This window comes from Tupaia chinensis, unplaced genomic scaffold (genome assembly GCF_000334495.1).
Source record: "Tupaia chinensis unplaced genomic scaffold, TupChi_1.0 Scaffold000575_1, whole genome shotgun sequence".
NCBI lineage: Eukaryota > Metazoa > Chordata > Mammalia > Scandentia > Tupaiidae > Tupaia > Tupaia belangeri.
This window is the reverse complement of record NW_006160089.1, coordinates 1,090,268-1,107,712: the sequence shown is the minus strand read 5'-3', so window position 1 is coordinate 1,107,712 and position 17,445 is coordinate 1,090,268. Positions and strand designations below refer to the sequence as shown.

The 17,445-nt window shown below is 48.3% G+C and overlaps 1 protein-coding gene across 1 annotated transcript in view; it reads left to right on the top strand.

The window, feature by feature from the left end:
- The window catches only part of DENND1A (DENN domain containing 1A), a 536,048-nt gene that overhangs the window by 445,038 nt on the left and 73,565 nt on the right, over positions 1-17,445 (top strand). The window contains exons 14-15 of the mRNA XM_027775610.1: positions 16,806-16,910; positions 17,281-17,368. Coding sequence (XP_027631411.1) covers positions 16,806-16,910; positions 17,281-17,368 — 193 coding nt within the window. The remainder of the gene's footprint in view (positions 1-16,805; positions 16,911-17,280; positions 17,369-17,445) is intronic.

Genomic DNA, 17,445 nt, shown 5'->3' with positions numbered 1-17,445 from the left:
TCCCGAGACGAGCGGAACTGGTGGTTGCAGGGCAGATAAGAATGACTTTACAAGATGAAAATGATCAGTGAGGGCACGCAGGTCTGGAGGGGAGCAGAGTTGGCATTTTTTGGCCCTGCAAATAGCTGCCCATCTGCTCTCTGTCAGAATATGTTAGGAGTGCATCTGGATTGCTGCCCCTGAGCCTCGGCTCCAGGCTGGTCATGTGGTTGTCTCCACGACAACTCCAGGAGCGGTGTAAACTGCTGCGCTTGGAGCCAGCTGCTGCTCTGCACATGTGGTCTAATTAGACAGAGTTCCCGCTTCCCCCGCCTCCCTGCGCCTCCCAGTGCACACACACCACATCCCCTCTGTTCCTTGCCTCGCTGCCTCCTCTAGCCCTCCTCCTCACGTCTTCGGTCAGTCTGTGGTTCTCCACCCTCTTTGCCTTTTCCTCAGAAACGTGTAGAATAATTCACACGACAAGCCTCAGAGTGCCTGCCCTGACCCAGGCACAGTGCTAGGAGCTGGAGCTGCAGAGGAGAGTCAGACACCACCCGCACCCTCCAAGTGGCCACCACCACCTCACAAGAGAACTGATGGGCAGCCAGCGATGCAGGGCTGGCAGTGAGCACTCCAGCAGAGGCCAGGCCGAGGCAGGAGGAGGCTCAGGGAGGTGTCCCAGGGCAACTGACCCAAGGGGCCAGCCTGAGAAAGCAAGCAGTGGAGGGCTTCCTGGGAGAGGCACAGCATGTTCAGAAGCAGGAGTCGTGCACCTGGTCTGGAGAACCATGGCCACCTCCGTGTTATGGGAGCACAACGTGTTGCGGGGAGGGGGAGCTATGGTTGGAGCAGGGAGCAGGGTCACTCCCTGTAGCCCTTTCTCTAGCTCTGCCCTCCACTTGGTTTTGTGGGCACTGGGAACCGGGGAGAGGGGAATGAGTGACATGGCAGCAGCTGAGGTGAGGCGCTGAGTACACGAAGCCCCTTGTACGTTTCCCCCTGACTGAAGTTGCTGGCCCACGAGACTCGGTGTGGGCTGGGCCAGCATGCCTGGGCACCACCGGCACATGCAGAGGGATCACTCTGTGTATCTTGAGGCCCCACTTCTCAGATCTCTGGCTCTCAGGAGGAAGGAGAGGATCAGCTTCTCCCTGACTTTCCCCATCCACAACATACCTTCTACCCCAACAACACCAGCCCCTGGCTGCGTGCCTGCAGCCCAGCCTTGCCCCTGTGGCTGCTGTGCTCACGGCTGCCTCCTGCCCTGCCGTTTAGCAAGCACCTGCTTCTCCTTGGAGCTTGGTTCATATGACCTCCTCCCTGCGTGGCCTTTCTTGGACCTGACCCACCTGGACAGAGTCACCTTTGTCAGAGGCATTTCAGGTCATCTGAAAAGAGCTGAGGGACGTTGACCTCCCCTGAGCACCTGCCTGTCACTCAGTATTGGCACCTGGACAAACACCGTGTCGTGTGAAACCTCAAAAATAAAGTAGGTTATATCCCAATTTGCAGCTGGGGAAACTGAGGCTCAGAGAGGCCTACGTGTTTCCCCAGTCCCAGAGCAGTGGGCTGCACTGGGCCTCTTTTGAGTCTCTGGGCCATCTTCCCCGCCAGAGCCTCCAGACTCCCCAGAGTGGGGCTGTGGCTGCAGTACATGGAAAAGGACATTTCCGCGTGGAAATCACCACTGGATCTTGGATTCCCCAGAAATGCAGAGAAAAGTGTGTTTGGAAAACTAAGCATTCTCAGAGTTCTGGGGTGTTGGGGAAAGCCTGGGAGTGAGGATCAGAACGGACTTAAGATTCAGCTCCGGGCCCCAGCTCTGTGGTCTCGGGCAGATCACATTCCTCCCTCTGTAATCAGGTCATCATGAGAAGCCCATCTTCAACCACAGTTAGTCCCTGGGGGTTACACGGGGGCGCCTGCCGGTGACAGGGCTTAGGGCTCCACAGGAGCACTGGTGGAGCGTTGCTCTGAGCATGGTCTCCCCTGCACTTGCCTGACACATGTCCTGCATAGGCAGTGCATGTCTCACACTGACACAGGCCGCTTGGAGGAGAATCGCTGAACGTATACTTGGGGCAGGGAACCATTGTATTGGGTCATCAGAAAAGACATGACACATTTTTTTTTCTAGAACACTGACTTTTTTTTAAACTTTATCCATTTATTTATTTATTTTAAATGTGATCAGAGAGAGAAAGAATGAAAGAGAAAGGGAGAAAGAGAAAGGGAGAAAGCAGGCCACCAGGTCTGGGGCTCAAACTGCACTCAGTCACATGGGAGTCCAGCGCCCTTACCCACCATGCCACCCACCAGCACCGCATGACACATTTTTGCATGGAAAAAATACATCACTACTTTTCCAACGACCCAATAACTTGGTTTTGGAAAAATGATCTTTTTTTTTAACTCTAGGAATCAAGTGCTTAGCTAAGCATTTTACAGAAGCAGCTGTGGATCCCCATACACCTTTGCGAAGTGGATGTATCTCCCCCATTTCACAGCTGAAAAGTGGCTTCAGGACATATCGGGCCTCGGGCTGGTTCCAGACACACTAAGGGGCACAGCCTGCGTACCATCTCGAGTTCCTTCTCTGTTCCCAACTCTGCAGTGAGGGCTGGGTGTTATGACGTGTGTCTCTGTGAGGGACCGTAGCAGACCTTCTAGAGAAAGGCCTTTTCTATGTCAGCAAACAGCGCATGTTAGTGCTAGAAAGTACCCTGAAGATTTTTCAGCCTTCCCATTTCAAGGTGAAGGCACAGGCCTAGACTAGGAAAAGGGATCAGGACCAAGTCAGGTGTCCGACTCTTCTCCTATGTCTCTTTACTTTGTGTTGTTGCCATTTGTTCATAACTAGAAGAAACTTCTGGGGGCAGCAGGTGACCTGGTGATTAAGTCACGGGACTCCCACACAGCCCACTATTCTCAGTTCAAGTGCCAAACCTAGCAGCTTTCTTTCTCACTTTCCCTCTCTTTCTCATTCTGGTCAAATTAAAATAATAAATAAATAAATTATTATTTAAAGAGAGAGAGACTTCTTACCCATGCCTCCCTTGTATCAGGTCCCTCCCAGGCCCAGGAGACTCAGCACCAGACCAGAGATGGTGGGGAAGGGGTGACCATAAGTAAGAAAAGTAGGTGGTTAATAAATAAGCTTTTTTTCTAGAACACTGACTTTTTTTTAAACTTTATCCATTTATTTATTTATTTTAAATGTGATCAGAGAGAGAAAGAATGAAAGAGAAAGGGAGAAAGAGAAAGGGAGAAAGCAGGCCACCAGGTCTGGGGCTCAAACTGCACTCAGTCACATGGGAGTCCAGCGCCCTTACCCACCATGCCACCCACCAGCACCGCATGACACATTTTTGCATGGAAAAAATACATCACTACTTTTCCAACGACCCAATAACTTGGTTTTGGAAAAATGATCTTTTTTTTTAACTCTAGGAATCAAGTGCTTAGCTAAGCATTTTACAGAAGCAGCTGTGGATCCCCATACACCTTTGCGAAGTGGATGTATCTCCCCCATTTCACAGCTGAAAAGTGGCTTCAGGACATATCGGGCCTCGGGCTGGTTCCAGACACACTAAGGGGCACAGCCTGCGTACCATCTCGAGTTCCTTCTCTGTTCCCAACTCTGCAGTGAGGGCTGGGTGTTATGACGTGTGTCTCTGTGAGGGACCGTAGCAGACCTTCTAGAGAAAGGCCTTTTCTATGTCAGCAAACAGCGCATGTTAGTGCTAGAAAGTACCCTGAAGATTTTTCAGCCTTCCCATTTCAAGGTGAAGGCACAGGCCTAGACTAGGAAAAGGGATCAGGACCAAGTCAGGTGTCCGACTCTTCTCCTATGTCTCTTTACTTTGTGTTGTTGCCATTTGTTCATAACTAGAAGAAACTTCTGGGGGCAGCAGGTGACCTGGTGATTAAGTCACGGGACTCCCACACAGCCCACTATTCTCAGTTCAAGTGCCAAACCTAGCAGCTTTCTTTCTCACTTTCCCTCTCTTTCTCATTCTGGTCAAATTAAAATAATAAATAAATAAATTATTATTTAAAGAGAGAGAGACTTCTTACCCATGCCTCCCTTGTATCAGGTCCCTCCCAGGCCCAGGAGACTCAGCACCAGACCAGAGATGGTGGGGAAGGGGTGACCATAAGTAAGAAAAGTAGGTGGTTAATAAATAAGCCTAGCAATTCAGCATGTGGATACTGCTGCGGAGGAGCCGAGGGCCATGTCCGAGGGACTGCAGACAGTGCATCTTTAGGGAGGTCTGTCTTCTAGCTGAACTGGTCAGAAAGCTTTTTAGCTCTCCAGCCCAGTTTGTGCTTCTTCGCATTCACCTCCATGTCCCTCCATGTCCTTTTGCCTGGTGACCCATTAAGTTCCGTATTTCCATTGCTACCTCCGATGTTGCTTCTCCTGTCCGTCGTTTTTCAGGGCGATCTGTTTGTCCCAGGCCTCCACCAGACTCTCCAATATGGCAAATTCTACTGCAATGCCGCAGTCATTGTGCTAGAACCCAGACTTCAGCTCCTGTCACAGTGAGGCAGACACCGACATTGCCTGGGTGACTGAGCGGCAGGTGTTTGATACTGAGATGTCAGCGAACCCCCTTTGGTTTCCGTCCTGGGCGACAGCTGAGCTGTGCTGCAGCACGGGGCGGGACACCCTCTCGCCTCCACAGTGCTACTGAGCGCTTAAAGCGGAGGTGGACGTCTCCGTTGCCATCGTGTCAGGGAGAACACAGGTTCCATGAGGCGAGGTGACCACTGCAGGCTCGTAGTGGGGCTCACACCCATTTCTCCAAAGCCCACTTTCTTCACCACCACCTTATAACCCATCTCTTGAAACTGCTACTGGAGCAGGTGACTGACACAATCAATATGTCAGATTCATCTTGAGATTATTTCTCTTAATCAAAAGTAAAACTGTGTTGCATGAGCCTCAGGGCACCGTAGAGACTTCTCTATAAACTGACTCCATCACTGACCCGCTCTGCGTACTTAGGCAGGTGATGGAATGTTTCAGAACCTCGATCTCCTTGTCTGTAAAATGAAGATGGCAGTACTACCTACCTCACGGGATGCCGTGAAGGTAAGTGAGGTAATGCATGTAGGACCACCGAGCACAGGTGAGCGCTCAGTAAGGGGTAGTTGCTTTCAATCCCTGCACCTGCTACCCTCTTCGTAAGATCCCCATCTGCATTTCTTATGGGAAGGAAATCTTAAGCTAGTATGCACGACGACCAACTTCATTGTGTCTCCTCGGCTTGCAGAGGCCTCCCAGCTCATCTGCGTTCCCGCGCTAATCAGAATTTCCTGACTTCTCCCTGTTTGTCTCGGTTAACGCAGAAGGAAGGGGCTGCTGGCACAGAGGAGCCGAGGCGTGGGCCGGCACGCCTGTGATTTGAATGTCTTTACTGTAATCTAGCAAGTGCGTGTGGGGGCTCCTGTCAATATCCAGGCAACAGCCAGAATGGGCAAATACCGTCAGCCTGACTGCCCCGGCCCCTGCAAATCAGCCGAGTAGCTCCTGTCGGGTACCCACGCTTGCTCTAACTGAAATCGTCCACATAGTGAGCTGGCTCCACGGTGAGACATTGATTCTTTGTTTAGGGCTTGTTATAGCACCAGAGCTTGGGCTGGGTGCCTGTCCCTGGCGTTTCTTGGCTACTGCACAAATGGTTCAGAAAACTCTCTTAGGCCTGTAACCCCTAAATGTGGCTTGGCCATCCAGCCAGAGTCATCTAACCACGGCCTGGAAAACTTCCCAAGTTCACCTGGTGATCCTTGGACTTCTGGTAACCCCAGGCCTTCAAGTGTGTACCATGTTGTGCTCCTGACAGGAGAGTATGCACAAGCTTGGACTTAGGAGATGTCAGATCTTGAACTCTGGGAGCTTATGCAAAATGCTTCACCTGTGGGATATCCTTTCCTCATTTGTAAATGTGCATGGTTTATGAAGGACTCAGTTCTGGCACAAATTTGGTAAGGATAAGGGTCAAGTGGTCTGACATTGGCCCCTGCTCCCGACACCCAGGCCTGCTTCTGGCTATCCTGGAAGAATGTCATCTGGTCCTATTGGCCCCTTGCCCCACTGCCTCCCGGTACAAAGGGATTCGGTGTTCCCTAAGCCTTTTCTGCATCCACCCTGGTTCCTTGGCAGCTGCCATGCACAGCCTATGAAGAAACACCTCCAGACCAACACTGCCTTATCCTCCCAGGTCTGGGAGTGGTACTAAGGCCCTGAGCAGGGAATTTGGAGGTATTGAAATACAACACAACCTGATGGGTCTGCTGGTGACCATGTTTCCCAGCTGTCTTCTTCTATTTCGTTATTCTTAAGTTTAAAAAAAAAAAAAAATGGCTGCCGTTTGGTCTAGGCCCCATACTAGCCAGTTTCACCTACACCTGTTGTTCTTCTCAGCCTTTGCTACACTAGAGTTGGTTGGGGAGTTTTAAAAACAGCAGCCCTGGCATTGGGATTTAAAAGCATTGCAGGTGGTTCTGATGCATAGCACAGTTTTGAACTGCTCGCCTCCACCACCTTATTCGGCCCTGCTTCATCCCCTAGCAATCCCTGGAGGCAGGTAGTTCTCCGCCTGTTACAGTCTACAAGGAAGATCATCTGGGAGGGGAAGCACACAGGGACAGCAAGGGGCAGAGCTTTTTTCTATTTTTTTTTTTTCAAATGTAAAAAAAAAAAAAAATGGCTGCCGTTTGGTCTAGGCCCCATACTAGCCAGTTTCACCTACACCTGTTGTTCTTCTCAGCCTTTGCTACACTAGAGTTGGTTGGGGAGTTTTAAAAACAGCAGCCCTGGCATTGGGATTTAAAAGCATTGCAGGTGGTTCTGATGCATAGCACAGTTTTGAACTGCTCGCCTCCACCACCTTATTCGGCCCTGCTTCATCCCCTAGCAATCCCTGGAGGCAGGTAGTTCTCCGCCTGTTACAGTCTACAAGGAAGATCATCTGGGAGGGGAAGCACACAGGGACAGCAAGGGGCAGAGCTGTAACTGGAACCCAGCTGCATGTCCCACTCTCCTGTCTGCCTCTTCCGGGAGTGACTGTGGACCCTGCCTGCCCCAGAGTAGCTTACAGTGCACTGGGGACAGTCTGCCTGGGCACAGGTGGTGCTTATGGAGTCCCTGGGGAAGAACTGGGTCCTTCTTCACCTGAAAGCATCAAGTAAGGCTCTCCCAAGGAGGGAACCTAAAGAAGGATGCCAGAATAGTGCTCGAGGGGTAGGAGTGTGGTGGACAGTCCAAGGTCTCTGGAGGGGGAGGTGTGTGTGTGGACAGGGTGTCACTGCTAGAATAGCCAGCCAGAGAAGGTCACATAGCACCTTGAATGTCCTGCTCTGGGATTTAGAAACCCCACTTCTAACAACCCACAGACTTGCATGACATTCTTCCACTGTGCCAAGTCAGAGTGGCAAAGTCCACCCCCAGAGCTGCCTATGGGTACTTAACCCATGCAGAGAGAGGGAGGGGAAGTGTGAGCCCCAGGCTGGCCTCTCAGCACAAGACCTCACTCACATGGGGTTCTGAGCTTGGTTGTATGGTCTGCTGTCATCATCTTAGAACTGGTGTTTCATAAATGACATTCGTGGGATGGTGGAGCACCGACATGAGCAGAGGATGTGCACAAATGGCATGTCTTCCACAGGGCTTTGCCTTCCCAACCCACACGGCTTCTCTGTGACGGTACGGAGTTCCAGTGGACACACAATGTGTGGGAATTCAGCAAGACTCATGCACTTACAAAGCAAGCATGTTAATGTCCACAGCTGAGCAAGCCAACCCCACAGCCCAAGAGGCCACAGTTTCCATTAGAACCAGCACTTGCCTGGATCATAAAGAGAAGGAAAAAAAAAACAAAAAAGGGACTAGCAGTTAGCATAATGGCTATGTCGCTGGATTCCCACGTAGTCGACCGCAATTCGAGTCCCGGACCCGGTGGCTTAAACTCACGCCGGGCACGTGTGCATGCATGCCCAAGATCCCGAAAGGAAAAGGGATTGCGGCGTGGCCATCCCCCCTGGGGTGTGATTTCCTGCTTTCTGTCTCTGTCTCTATCTGTTTGGCGAGCACACGTGCCCTATAGTGGGGGGGCCCACGTGCCCTATAGCAAAAACCCCCCCAAAAAAAAAAAAAAAGAGAGAGAGAAGGCAGTGGAGTGCTAAGAAACACAGGTGACCAAGGAAACCTATTCTATTTTTCACTCGTGTTACTCTGTATTATATTTAAGTCAACCGCGCACCCTGTAAATGATGGCAGAGAAAGAAAGGGACAGAAAGAACCATGGTGGGACCAGCAGGTGGTGGGTGGTTCAAGGTGCTGGATTCCCACATGGCCGACCGAGGTTCGAGTCCCAGACCTGGCAGCTTCTTTCTCACGTTCCCTTTCTCTCTCTTTCTCTGATCAAAAGGAAAAAATAATAATGACAAATGGAATTAAATAAATAAATCTTTAAAAAAGATTTGGTTCCTTTTCCTTTCTCATCAGTAAGCCGAAGGTAGGGACTATGGGTAAATGTGTGTACATAGAGGGACCAGCAGATGGTGTAATGATTATGTTGCTGGACTACCATGTTCAAGTCTATAGTTCGAGTCTCGGACCTGGAGGCTTATAACTCATGCCAGGCATGTGTGCGTACATGTGTGCCCAAAATCCCAAGAGGAGAATGGACAAGAAGGGATTGTGGCATGGCCTTCCCTCTGGGGGGCAAGTTCTTACTTCCTGTCTCTCTGTCTCTTTCTTGCAAGCACATGTGTCCTATCGCAAAAATATCTCTCTCAAAAAAAAAAAAATGTGTGTACATCAAGAAGTGCAGTAAAAACAGCCCAGTTAGTTTCGTTCAGGGTTTCTGTAGTCTGTAAGGACAAAGCACCAGTGCATGCCCCAGTGACAAAATTGAATCCACATATGAACTAGCATTTAAAACGGGCAGTGCACAAGTGAGCAATAAATGTGAGCATTAAACTCCTGCTAATAATTTTAAATTGTATTTTTCTTTACTCAGAATGGCATTAAGTAGCAGATAAACACCATGATAGCTCTAGAAAGAGATCATGAAACAAAAAGCTACCTTTTAGTATGGCTCTTTTACACATTAACGGGACTCTTCCCCTGCATGTTTCTTTTGTGTTGAGCCCCACAGTTATGTTACCAGCCCTGGGAAGACTCAATATCTGCCCCCAAGGAAGACTGTTATTTGTTGAAGTTTACTGTGGAAAATTCTATTTATTATCATTTATTTTAATCTTCAAAGCAACCATGTGAGGTTGGATGACATTGCATAATCATCACAGATGGAAAAAGACAAGTTGATGTTTTTAAGTGTATGTATTTGTTTCTTCTGAGAGAGAGAGAGAGAGAGAGAGAACTCCCAACAATCTTCACACTGTGACGTCTCAGCCAGCCTGGATCACAGGCATGCTCAGAGAGGTCCCAGGTTGCAAACCCCTGACCTCTGCCGTGTGAGTTCCGTTGGTTACTGCTGTACCACCACCTGGCCCCAAGGGAAGACAAATCAAGTCCCCCGAACTCACAGGGCGAGTATCATGAGACTCAAGGTTTCAAGTCCAGATCTTTCTGACTTCAAATGTCATGGATCAAAACAAACAGTTTAAGTTTTTATAAAGTTACCTTTACTGAGGGAAAATAAAATCAAAACTAAAACCAGTCTTCTGGTATGCTAGTTGTGACACTGTTCTGTAGTTATTTGTTTCCTGAACAGAGATGGGATTCCTCGATAATAGGAGCTTGTTATTATGGAAAATTTCAGACTTACACAAAGTAAATGAACACCCACGTACCCATGGCCCAGCTTCCACAACTGTAAATGTTTTGTCATTCTTTTCTCTCTTTTTTTTTTTAGATTTAAAACGTTTTTTATTGTAGTAAAATATACATTAAATTTACTTTTGTAACCATTTTCTAAAGTGTACCTAGTGGCTCACAGTGTTATTTAACCAGGATGATCTTACCCCTCCAGAACGTTTTTTATCTTGTAAAACTGAAACTCTGACCGCTTAAACAACAACCCCCACTTCCCCTCCCCCAGGCCTTGACAACAACTCTTCTATTTTCTGTCTCTGTGAGTGTGACTATTCTAGGTACTTCATGGAAGTGGCACCTACAGTATGTGCTCTTCATAACGGGCCTCTTCCATTGAGCATGCCGTCCATTTGGGAGCTTATGTCGGAAAGGCCTTCCTTTTCAAGGCTGAATAACATCTCATCATATGCATATAACACGTTTTGTTGGCTCACCTATTGATGGGACTTGGATGGCTTCTACCTTGCGGCTGATGTGAATGACGCTGCTATAAACCTAACACTCTGCCATTCTTAAATCACTCATATCTTGACCCATTCCCCACCCCCCATTTGTATAAACTGTATTTTATTCATCTTTGTACTCCCTTAACACAGAATCTGGCACATAGTAGGTCCTTAAAAACATCTGTATAAATGAAAGTCTTTCAAAATTATTGTTTTTTCAATTTTAAGCAAAGGTCACAGGTACTTCCTTTTTTTTCCTTCGACTCTCAGAGTAAATGTACACATAAAATTGTGACAAAAATTAAATTTGTAAAGGAAAATAAGAATTTAATACTTCAAGTGTCTAATGGCAGAACAAGGAAAGGGGCTGAAAATTCCAACTAGAGATTTTATTTTTATGCCACTTACCCACAATGCTATAGATAAAGCCATTTATTTCTGAAAGTATCAAAAACCTTTGAAATCACCAGCTTCACCTGTTAACAAAGATTCAACTCATTAGTGATGGAGTTTTCAATTGATTCCATATGTCAAGAAGATAATCCAGGAGTAAAACTTGTCTTTTTGTAACAAAGTCCTTGATAGGGTTAAGCAGCTGTGTTTTACTGTCCTCCGGGTCATAGATGGAAAACTCCGTTAATGCCATCTAAGCTTGAATGCTCACGGCCGACTTCCCTGAATTAACGTTGCCATCAGCCTTAACCCCAGCGCCTAGAGTGTCACCTGAGAAGACAAAAGGTTTAATCAGCCTAATACAAGAACTAAATCAGCACTTCTTACAAAGGAAGGAATTAACATGCCACCTCGCCTGCGCTGCGGGAAGTGGGGGGCGGGGGCATGGCAACCGCAGGATGCCGGGGGATGGATGCTCTGGCAGAGACCAGCGGTGTCCCGGGCCTGTGGCACAAAGAGCCTGCGCGAAGCCTGACTCACCACTCCGGGAGCTGCTGTCTCTGAAACCAAGAGCCATCCAAGGCCTCAGGCAAAAGCCAAGCCTATGGTAAACCAAGTGCCTGATGGTGACAGCTGAGCTTTGGAGGCCACTGGTGTTAAAGCCTGACTCAGCCATTTCTGGGTCATGTCACTCACCACAGTTGTTATTCTGCAAAAATTGAGTGTATTTCCCACTTCATTAAAGTTTCCAAGTGAGTAAAAGAACTGTGAAGCGCACCACACCGCGCTTTCCACAGAGCTGGCTATCGGGTGAGCTGGGGCTGCTGCCATCACCCTGGAGTCCCCCGGGAAAGACCTTCTGTGCCTGTTGCCATTCAGACTTTTGTATTTGACTCTGGTGACAGCATCGCTGCCTTCAAACAAGATGAGGATAGAATGGGACTCAGAATGGGTGGGATTTGCTCACTGGACTATTACTCACCCGTCCAGGCCCAGCCAAAAGTGCCCATTTCTCATCACTTTTTCTGACCTGCTGTACCTGGGCGGATTGGCTTTTTTCTCTGCTGACTCCTGTGGACATTCTGGGTGCCCTCTCCCCTTCGGTAGTGCTACCCTGTGTGTTCGTTTCCAAGGCCAACTGACACATCTGATATTCCTTATGCCCTTTTTTTTCACTCATGAGATATCCATGCATGTGCACATGTGACTGAGAGAAAGAGAGTGAGAAGGGGTGAGCACCACGGGGCTGGTGACAGCACCATCCCTTCATCCCATCGTCCGGCTCCTTGGGTCTCGAGCACCGATGTCCTCGCCGATGTGTTCCAGGCTAACCAGGACAGAATTTCAAACCAACGTCACCATGTTGGATCTGACTCCTCAATCTTTTTTCTTTTCTTTCTGGAGGGCACATGTGTTCAGAGAGAGAGCAAACGGGAGAGGAGAAAGCATCCCCCATAGTTAATGGTCACACCGTAATCCCTTTTCCTCCATCTGCCCCTCCTTTCGGTTTTCAGGCAGGCATGCACATGTGCCCAGCGTGTTTCTCAAGCTGCTGAGACTCAAACCACATGGCTAGTCAGGGGGATCTGGATATCTTAAATACAACGCAGAGCTGGTCCAAGCTCTTTCCAAAAAAAAGCCCCCATTGTCTCCTATCACCCCGATCTTTCCCATTTGTGCTTATGTAATGTTGCCTGTTCTTATGGTACAGACATCAGATCCAAGAGATGTCATCTCCAGGAAGCAGACAACAGGCCAACAACATTCATTCCTCCCCAAAGATGAGACTCTTTCTGCTGTTGTGCTGCTAACACCCCTCGGGCTACCCTTACATACAAATCTGGTTGCAAACTCTTGAATTTGTCGTCTCAGCTGACTGCTCGCCGATGTGTTCCAGGCTAACCAGGACAGAATTTCAAACCAACGTCACCATGTTGGATCTGACTCCTCAATCTTTTTTCTTTTCTTTCTGGAGGGCACATGTGTTCAGAGAGAGAGCAAACGGGAGAGGAGAAAGCATCCCCCATAGTTAATGGTCACACCGTAATCCCTTTTCCTCCATCTGCCCCTCCTTTCGGTTTTCAGGCAGGCATGCACATGTGCCCAGCGTGTTTCTCAAGCTGCTGAGACTCAAACCACATGGCTAGTCAGGGGGATCTGGATATCTTAAATACAACGCAGAGCTGGTCCAAGCTCTTTCCAAAAAAAAGCCCCCATTGTCTCCTATCACCCCGATCTTTCCCATTTGTGCTTATGTAATGTTGCCTGTTCTTATGGTACAGACATCAGATCCAAGAGATGTCATCTCCAGGAAGCAGACAACAGGCCAACAACATTCATTCCTCCCCAAAGATGAGACTCTTTCTGCTGTTGTGCTGCTAACACCCCTCGGGCTACCCTTACATACAAATCTGGTTGCAAACTCTTGAATTTGTCGTCTCAGCTGACTGCTTCCCAGCAACCTGGGCCAAAGCTCCAGGAGTGAATACTAGCAGCTCCAATGAGCATTTCCTCCGAGCAGCTCTAAACTCCCTGGACACGTGTGTCACTTACCTGGCATGATGCCCTGAGACCTCTTTACTGTCATACTGAGCAGTATCTCAGTCACACTAAGACAGTAGGACACCTATGAAAGGACCAGGGTCGAGCTCATTTTGTGTTTCTCAGCCATCGTCCCTAACTGGAGTCAGAGCTCTGCACTATTCCAGGGACTGCCAGGAATGAGCCCAGTGGGGCCCCTGCCCTCTCGGGCTCCTGGCTAGAGGGGACACTGGTGACGACTATCCTGGCACCCAGGGGTGCACAGGCACTAGGAGCACCAAGGAGGTGTGACAGCTCCACACAGGCCTGCATTTAAGAGGAGGCCAGCCCAGGTGGAAGGACTAAAGCTAGAAAAGGCAAGGTGGAAAGTGGAAAAGGCCACGATGTGTTATCGGGTGCATCTGGAGCCTGAGGTATGCAGGTGAAGGAGGCAGAGAGCAGAGCCCAAGCAATAGAAAAGGACTCTGGGAAAAAACGCCAGGGTCAGCCCTGTTGCCCAGGTAAGGAGTTAGGACTTTTTCTTTCCTCTTCTACACAGGACCTCTTGTCAGTGCCACACACATTGCTAGGTGTGCGGCGTTGATCCAAACAGATCTCATTCCTACCCACATGATGCATACAGCGTAGTGGAAAAAGCAGACCTTACCAAATATCACACAGGATCCAGTTCACACTTGAGACATCACTCTGGCCAGAAGAACTGGAGTAGACTGGAGGAAAGAAACAGGGAGGGACATAGAGTTAAACCTCCCTCCACCCTGGTAGTCTACCCGTGCCCAGGTGGTGGCCTGCAGAGCAAGATGTGAGCATGAGAGACCTTCACAGGTCAAACCAAAGGACTTGGGGGATCAGACAGGTCACTGTGCATAGCTACGGATAATGATAATGAAAGAAAACAGGGGGTGAAGTCCCGATAGCATCATAATTGAGAATTTAAGCCATTTGGAATTTGAGGTGCAGGGGACCATCCGAGTGGAGATCGAGACATACAGGTTTGGATTGGAGCTGTTAGGGTTGGAGTTTAGAGGTCAGGTGGTCTGAGCTGATGATATTTATCAAGTGTCATCAGCGTACAAGTGACACTGTGCTGTGGATGAGATCACCTGGAGGCAGAACTTATTGTCCTGCCGGAGTCCCAAGGGCGAGAAACAAAACTTACCAGCCAGAAGAATGCAATTCCAGCCAGGCTTCTGTTGGTTATCCCTACTTGGTCTCTCAGTTATTCAACAAGGAAGATATAAATCCATGCCACAGTAATAAATATCATGAAAAGTTCTTTTTCCCAAGGAACTAGTATGTTTTTTTCTTCTCATAAACAAAGTGAAATTTGCATTATTTTCCTTCTTTCTTGGGCAGCCAGCAAGTTCAAAGTTGATTTTGTAACTTAATTTTAGAAAATATAAAATCTAGGGTTGGCAGGTGGTTTGGTGGTTAAGGGTACTGGACTCCCACATGGCCAACCATGGTTCAAGTCCCTGAACCTAGCAGCTTGCTTTCTCACTTTCCCTCTTTCTCTCTCTCTCTCTCTCGCTTGCTCTGTCTCTCTCTGGTCAGTTTAAAATAAATAAAAGTTAAATAAAATAATTCTTAAAAAAAGAAAATATAAAATCTATGTATCCAGGTACTGTTTTCCCAAATCAATGCATTTTATGTATTTATGAATTTTCCAGCCCTGATTTTTGTTGTTGTTTTAGGTGCTCATGTAAGCTACCTCAGGTCCTTTGTAAAAATTAGGTAGGACGTCACTGTATAAAAATAAATATTCCTTCTACTCTAGTATTTTGGGGTCATCCTTGGAGCCCTTGTACAATGGCTGCCCTATAGCCTAGCTAGTATTAGCTAGATTTAACCAGAAAGAAATCTTGAAACTTACTAGATAGTAAATTTAAGACTAATGTAACTCATTGAAACAGAATAAAAGTAAAGCTTCAAATATTTCTGTCTTTGCCACCAACTCTGAAGGGGGATGGTTATGCTTAATTCGACTCAAGATGTAAAAGTTTGATCTTTCAGAATTGAGAATACACTGCTGAAATTAAAGACCTGTCTATGTAGGTGAGCACTCCAAATGCATCTAAAGAAAAATTGAGCTGTTAACTATCAATATAGAAAGATGAGATTTGGTTTTTTTTTTTTTTTTTTTGGTTGGTTGGTTGGTTGTTTTTTTGTTTTGTTTTGTTTTGTTTTTTGAGGGGGAGAGGTTTTTGCTATAGGGCACGTACGTTCTCCAGAGAGACAGAGAAATAGAAAGCGAGAAACTACCCCCCAGGGGAGATGGCCATGCCGCAATCTCTTCTCTATTCTCCTCTCGGGATCTTGGGCACACATGCACATGCGTCCGGCATAAGTTTAAGCCACCAGGTCTGGGACTCAAACTGTGGTCTACTACATGGGAGTCCAGCAACATAGCCATTACACCAACTGCTGGTTCCAAGATTTATTTTTAAGCTTGGCGTTTTCTTGACTTAAAAAATGTATTCTGGTAAAAGCAAACTTCTTTTTTTTTTGGAGAGGTTTTTCGCTTATAGGGTACGTGCGCTCGCCAGACAGAGAGAGACATACAGACAGAAAGCAAGAAATCACCCCCCAGGGGGGATAGTCACGCCACAATCCCTTCTCCTCGATTCTCCTCTCAGGATCTTGGGCACGCACGCACACGCGCCTGGCGTGAGTTTTAAGCCACCGGGTCCGGACGCGAACCGCGGTCGACTACGTGGGAGTCCAGCAACATAGCCATTACGCTAACTGCTGGTTCCCAAAGCAAACTTCTTATCAAACAGCATAAGCACAAAATTAACTGGCTGATAAATTTTATTTTTTATCATAGCTACTTTTTAGGTTCTTGCCAGAGGGTGCATGTGATCACCAGAGAGAGATATAATAGGGAAAGTGAGAATGGCCACATTACAGTCCCTTCTCTTCCATTCTCCTCCTGAGATTTTGGGCATGCACGCACACGTGCCCAGCATGATTTTCAAGCTGCCAGGTCTGGGACTCAAACCATGCTCAGCCATGTGGGAGTCCAATGCCTTAACCACCATACCACCTGCTGGCCCCATCATCGTTGCTTTTTAATATAAATAATTAATTAGAATTTTATCGTGCCATTGGATTATATCACCGTATAAATGGTTTTCAAATTGTTCCATGACTGGTATCCTAGGGACTATAAAGGTGTCTGAAATGGGGCAGGGATCGGGAGCCTCCAAGCAAGAACCAGCCACCAGGCCCTGCCCCAGCTCCTCCAGAGCAGCTCAGCTCTGCTTTATGCAGCAGGGTCCTCCCTCATAGGGTTGTAACTGAATAAGGAGTTCCACTCCTAGAAGTGAAAGGTGGAGTTTGGAAAGCATCCCACGGGGGCACATCTCCTGCTTACTTGGTTTAGGGGTGACTGTCACTAACATGGAAAGGTTCGGGGGTGGGGGGTTAAAATCTACGCTTTGGTTCCCGCTCTGACTGCGGGTGATGACTTCGAGGGCTGTGAGGCCTATGTGGCTGACGTGTGTTAGCAGATGTGGAGGCTCTGCCTAAAGAAGGTGAAGAACCACCGGCCCCACTTCATGCCCCTGACCCTCCTCTCCTTGTCCTCTCTGCAGGAGGAGCCGATCACCTTCTGTGAGGAGGCCTTCGTGTCCCACTATCGCTCTGGAGCCATGAGGCAGTTCCTGCAGAACGCCACACAGCTGCAGCTCTTCAAACAGGTGCCCACCCTGCCTCTTGGCCTGTGTCTGGATCCCCAGCATGGTTGCTGTCCTGTAACTACAGGCATGCGGGGGCCTTGTGCCTCAGGCTAAAGAGGCTCGGGGACGGGGCTGGGTGGAGAGGGCGGTCAGTGACCAGACAGACCCTTTGCAAATGTGCCACCAGCTTTTCCAAGTTATCACGAGCATGCTGCCAGGTTTTAAACACTTGCTTGTTGAATCGCACTTTTTGAAAACTCGCAGTTTCAAAGGACCTCGCCCATCCTGGCAACATGGCTGTTCTCTGGTCATATACTAAGGTGCCCCGCTGGATGGCTTTTCTCCCTGTTTCTTTGTACTAGCCGTGTGCTCTTGTGCTTTCTTCCTATAGTTTATTGATGGTCGATTAGACCTGCTCAACTCCGGCGAAGGTTTCAGTGATATCTTTGAAGAGGAGATCAACATGGGCGAGTATGCTGGTGAGAAACGTCTGGTCTCCCTCCCGGGCCGTGGGCTGCTCCAGCTTAGGGAGCACGTGGCGAGGTGTGGCAGTGAC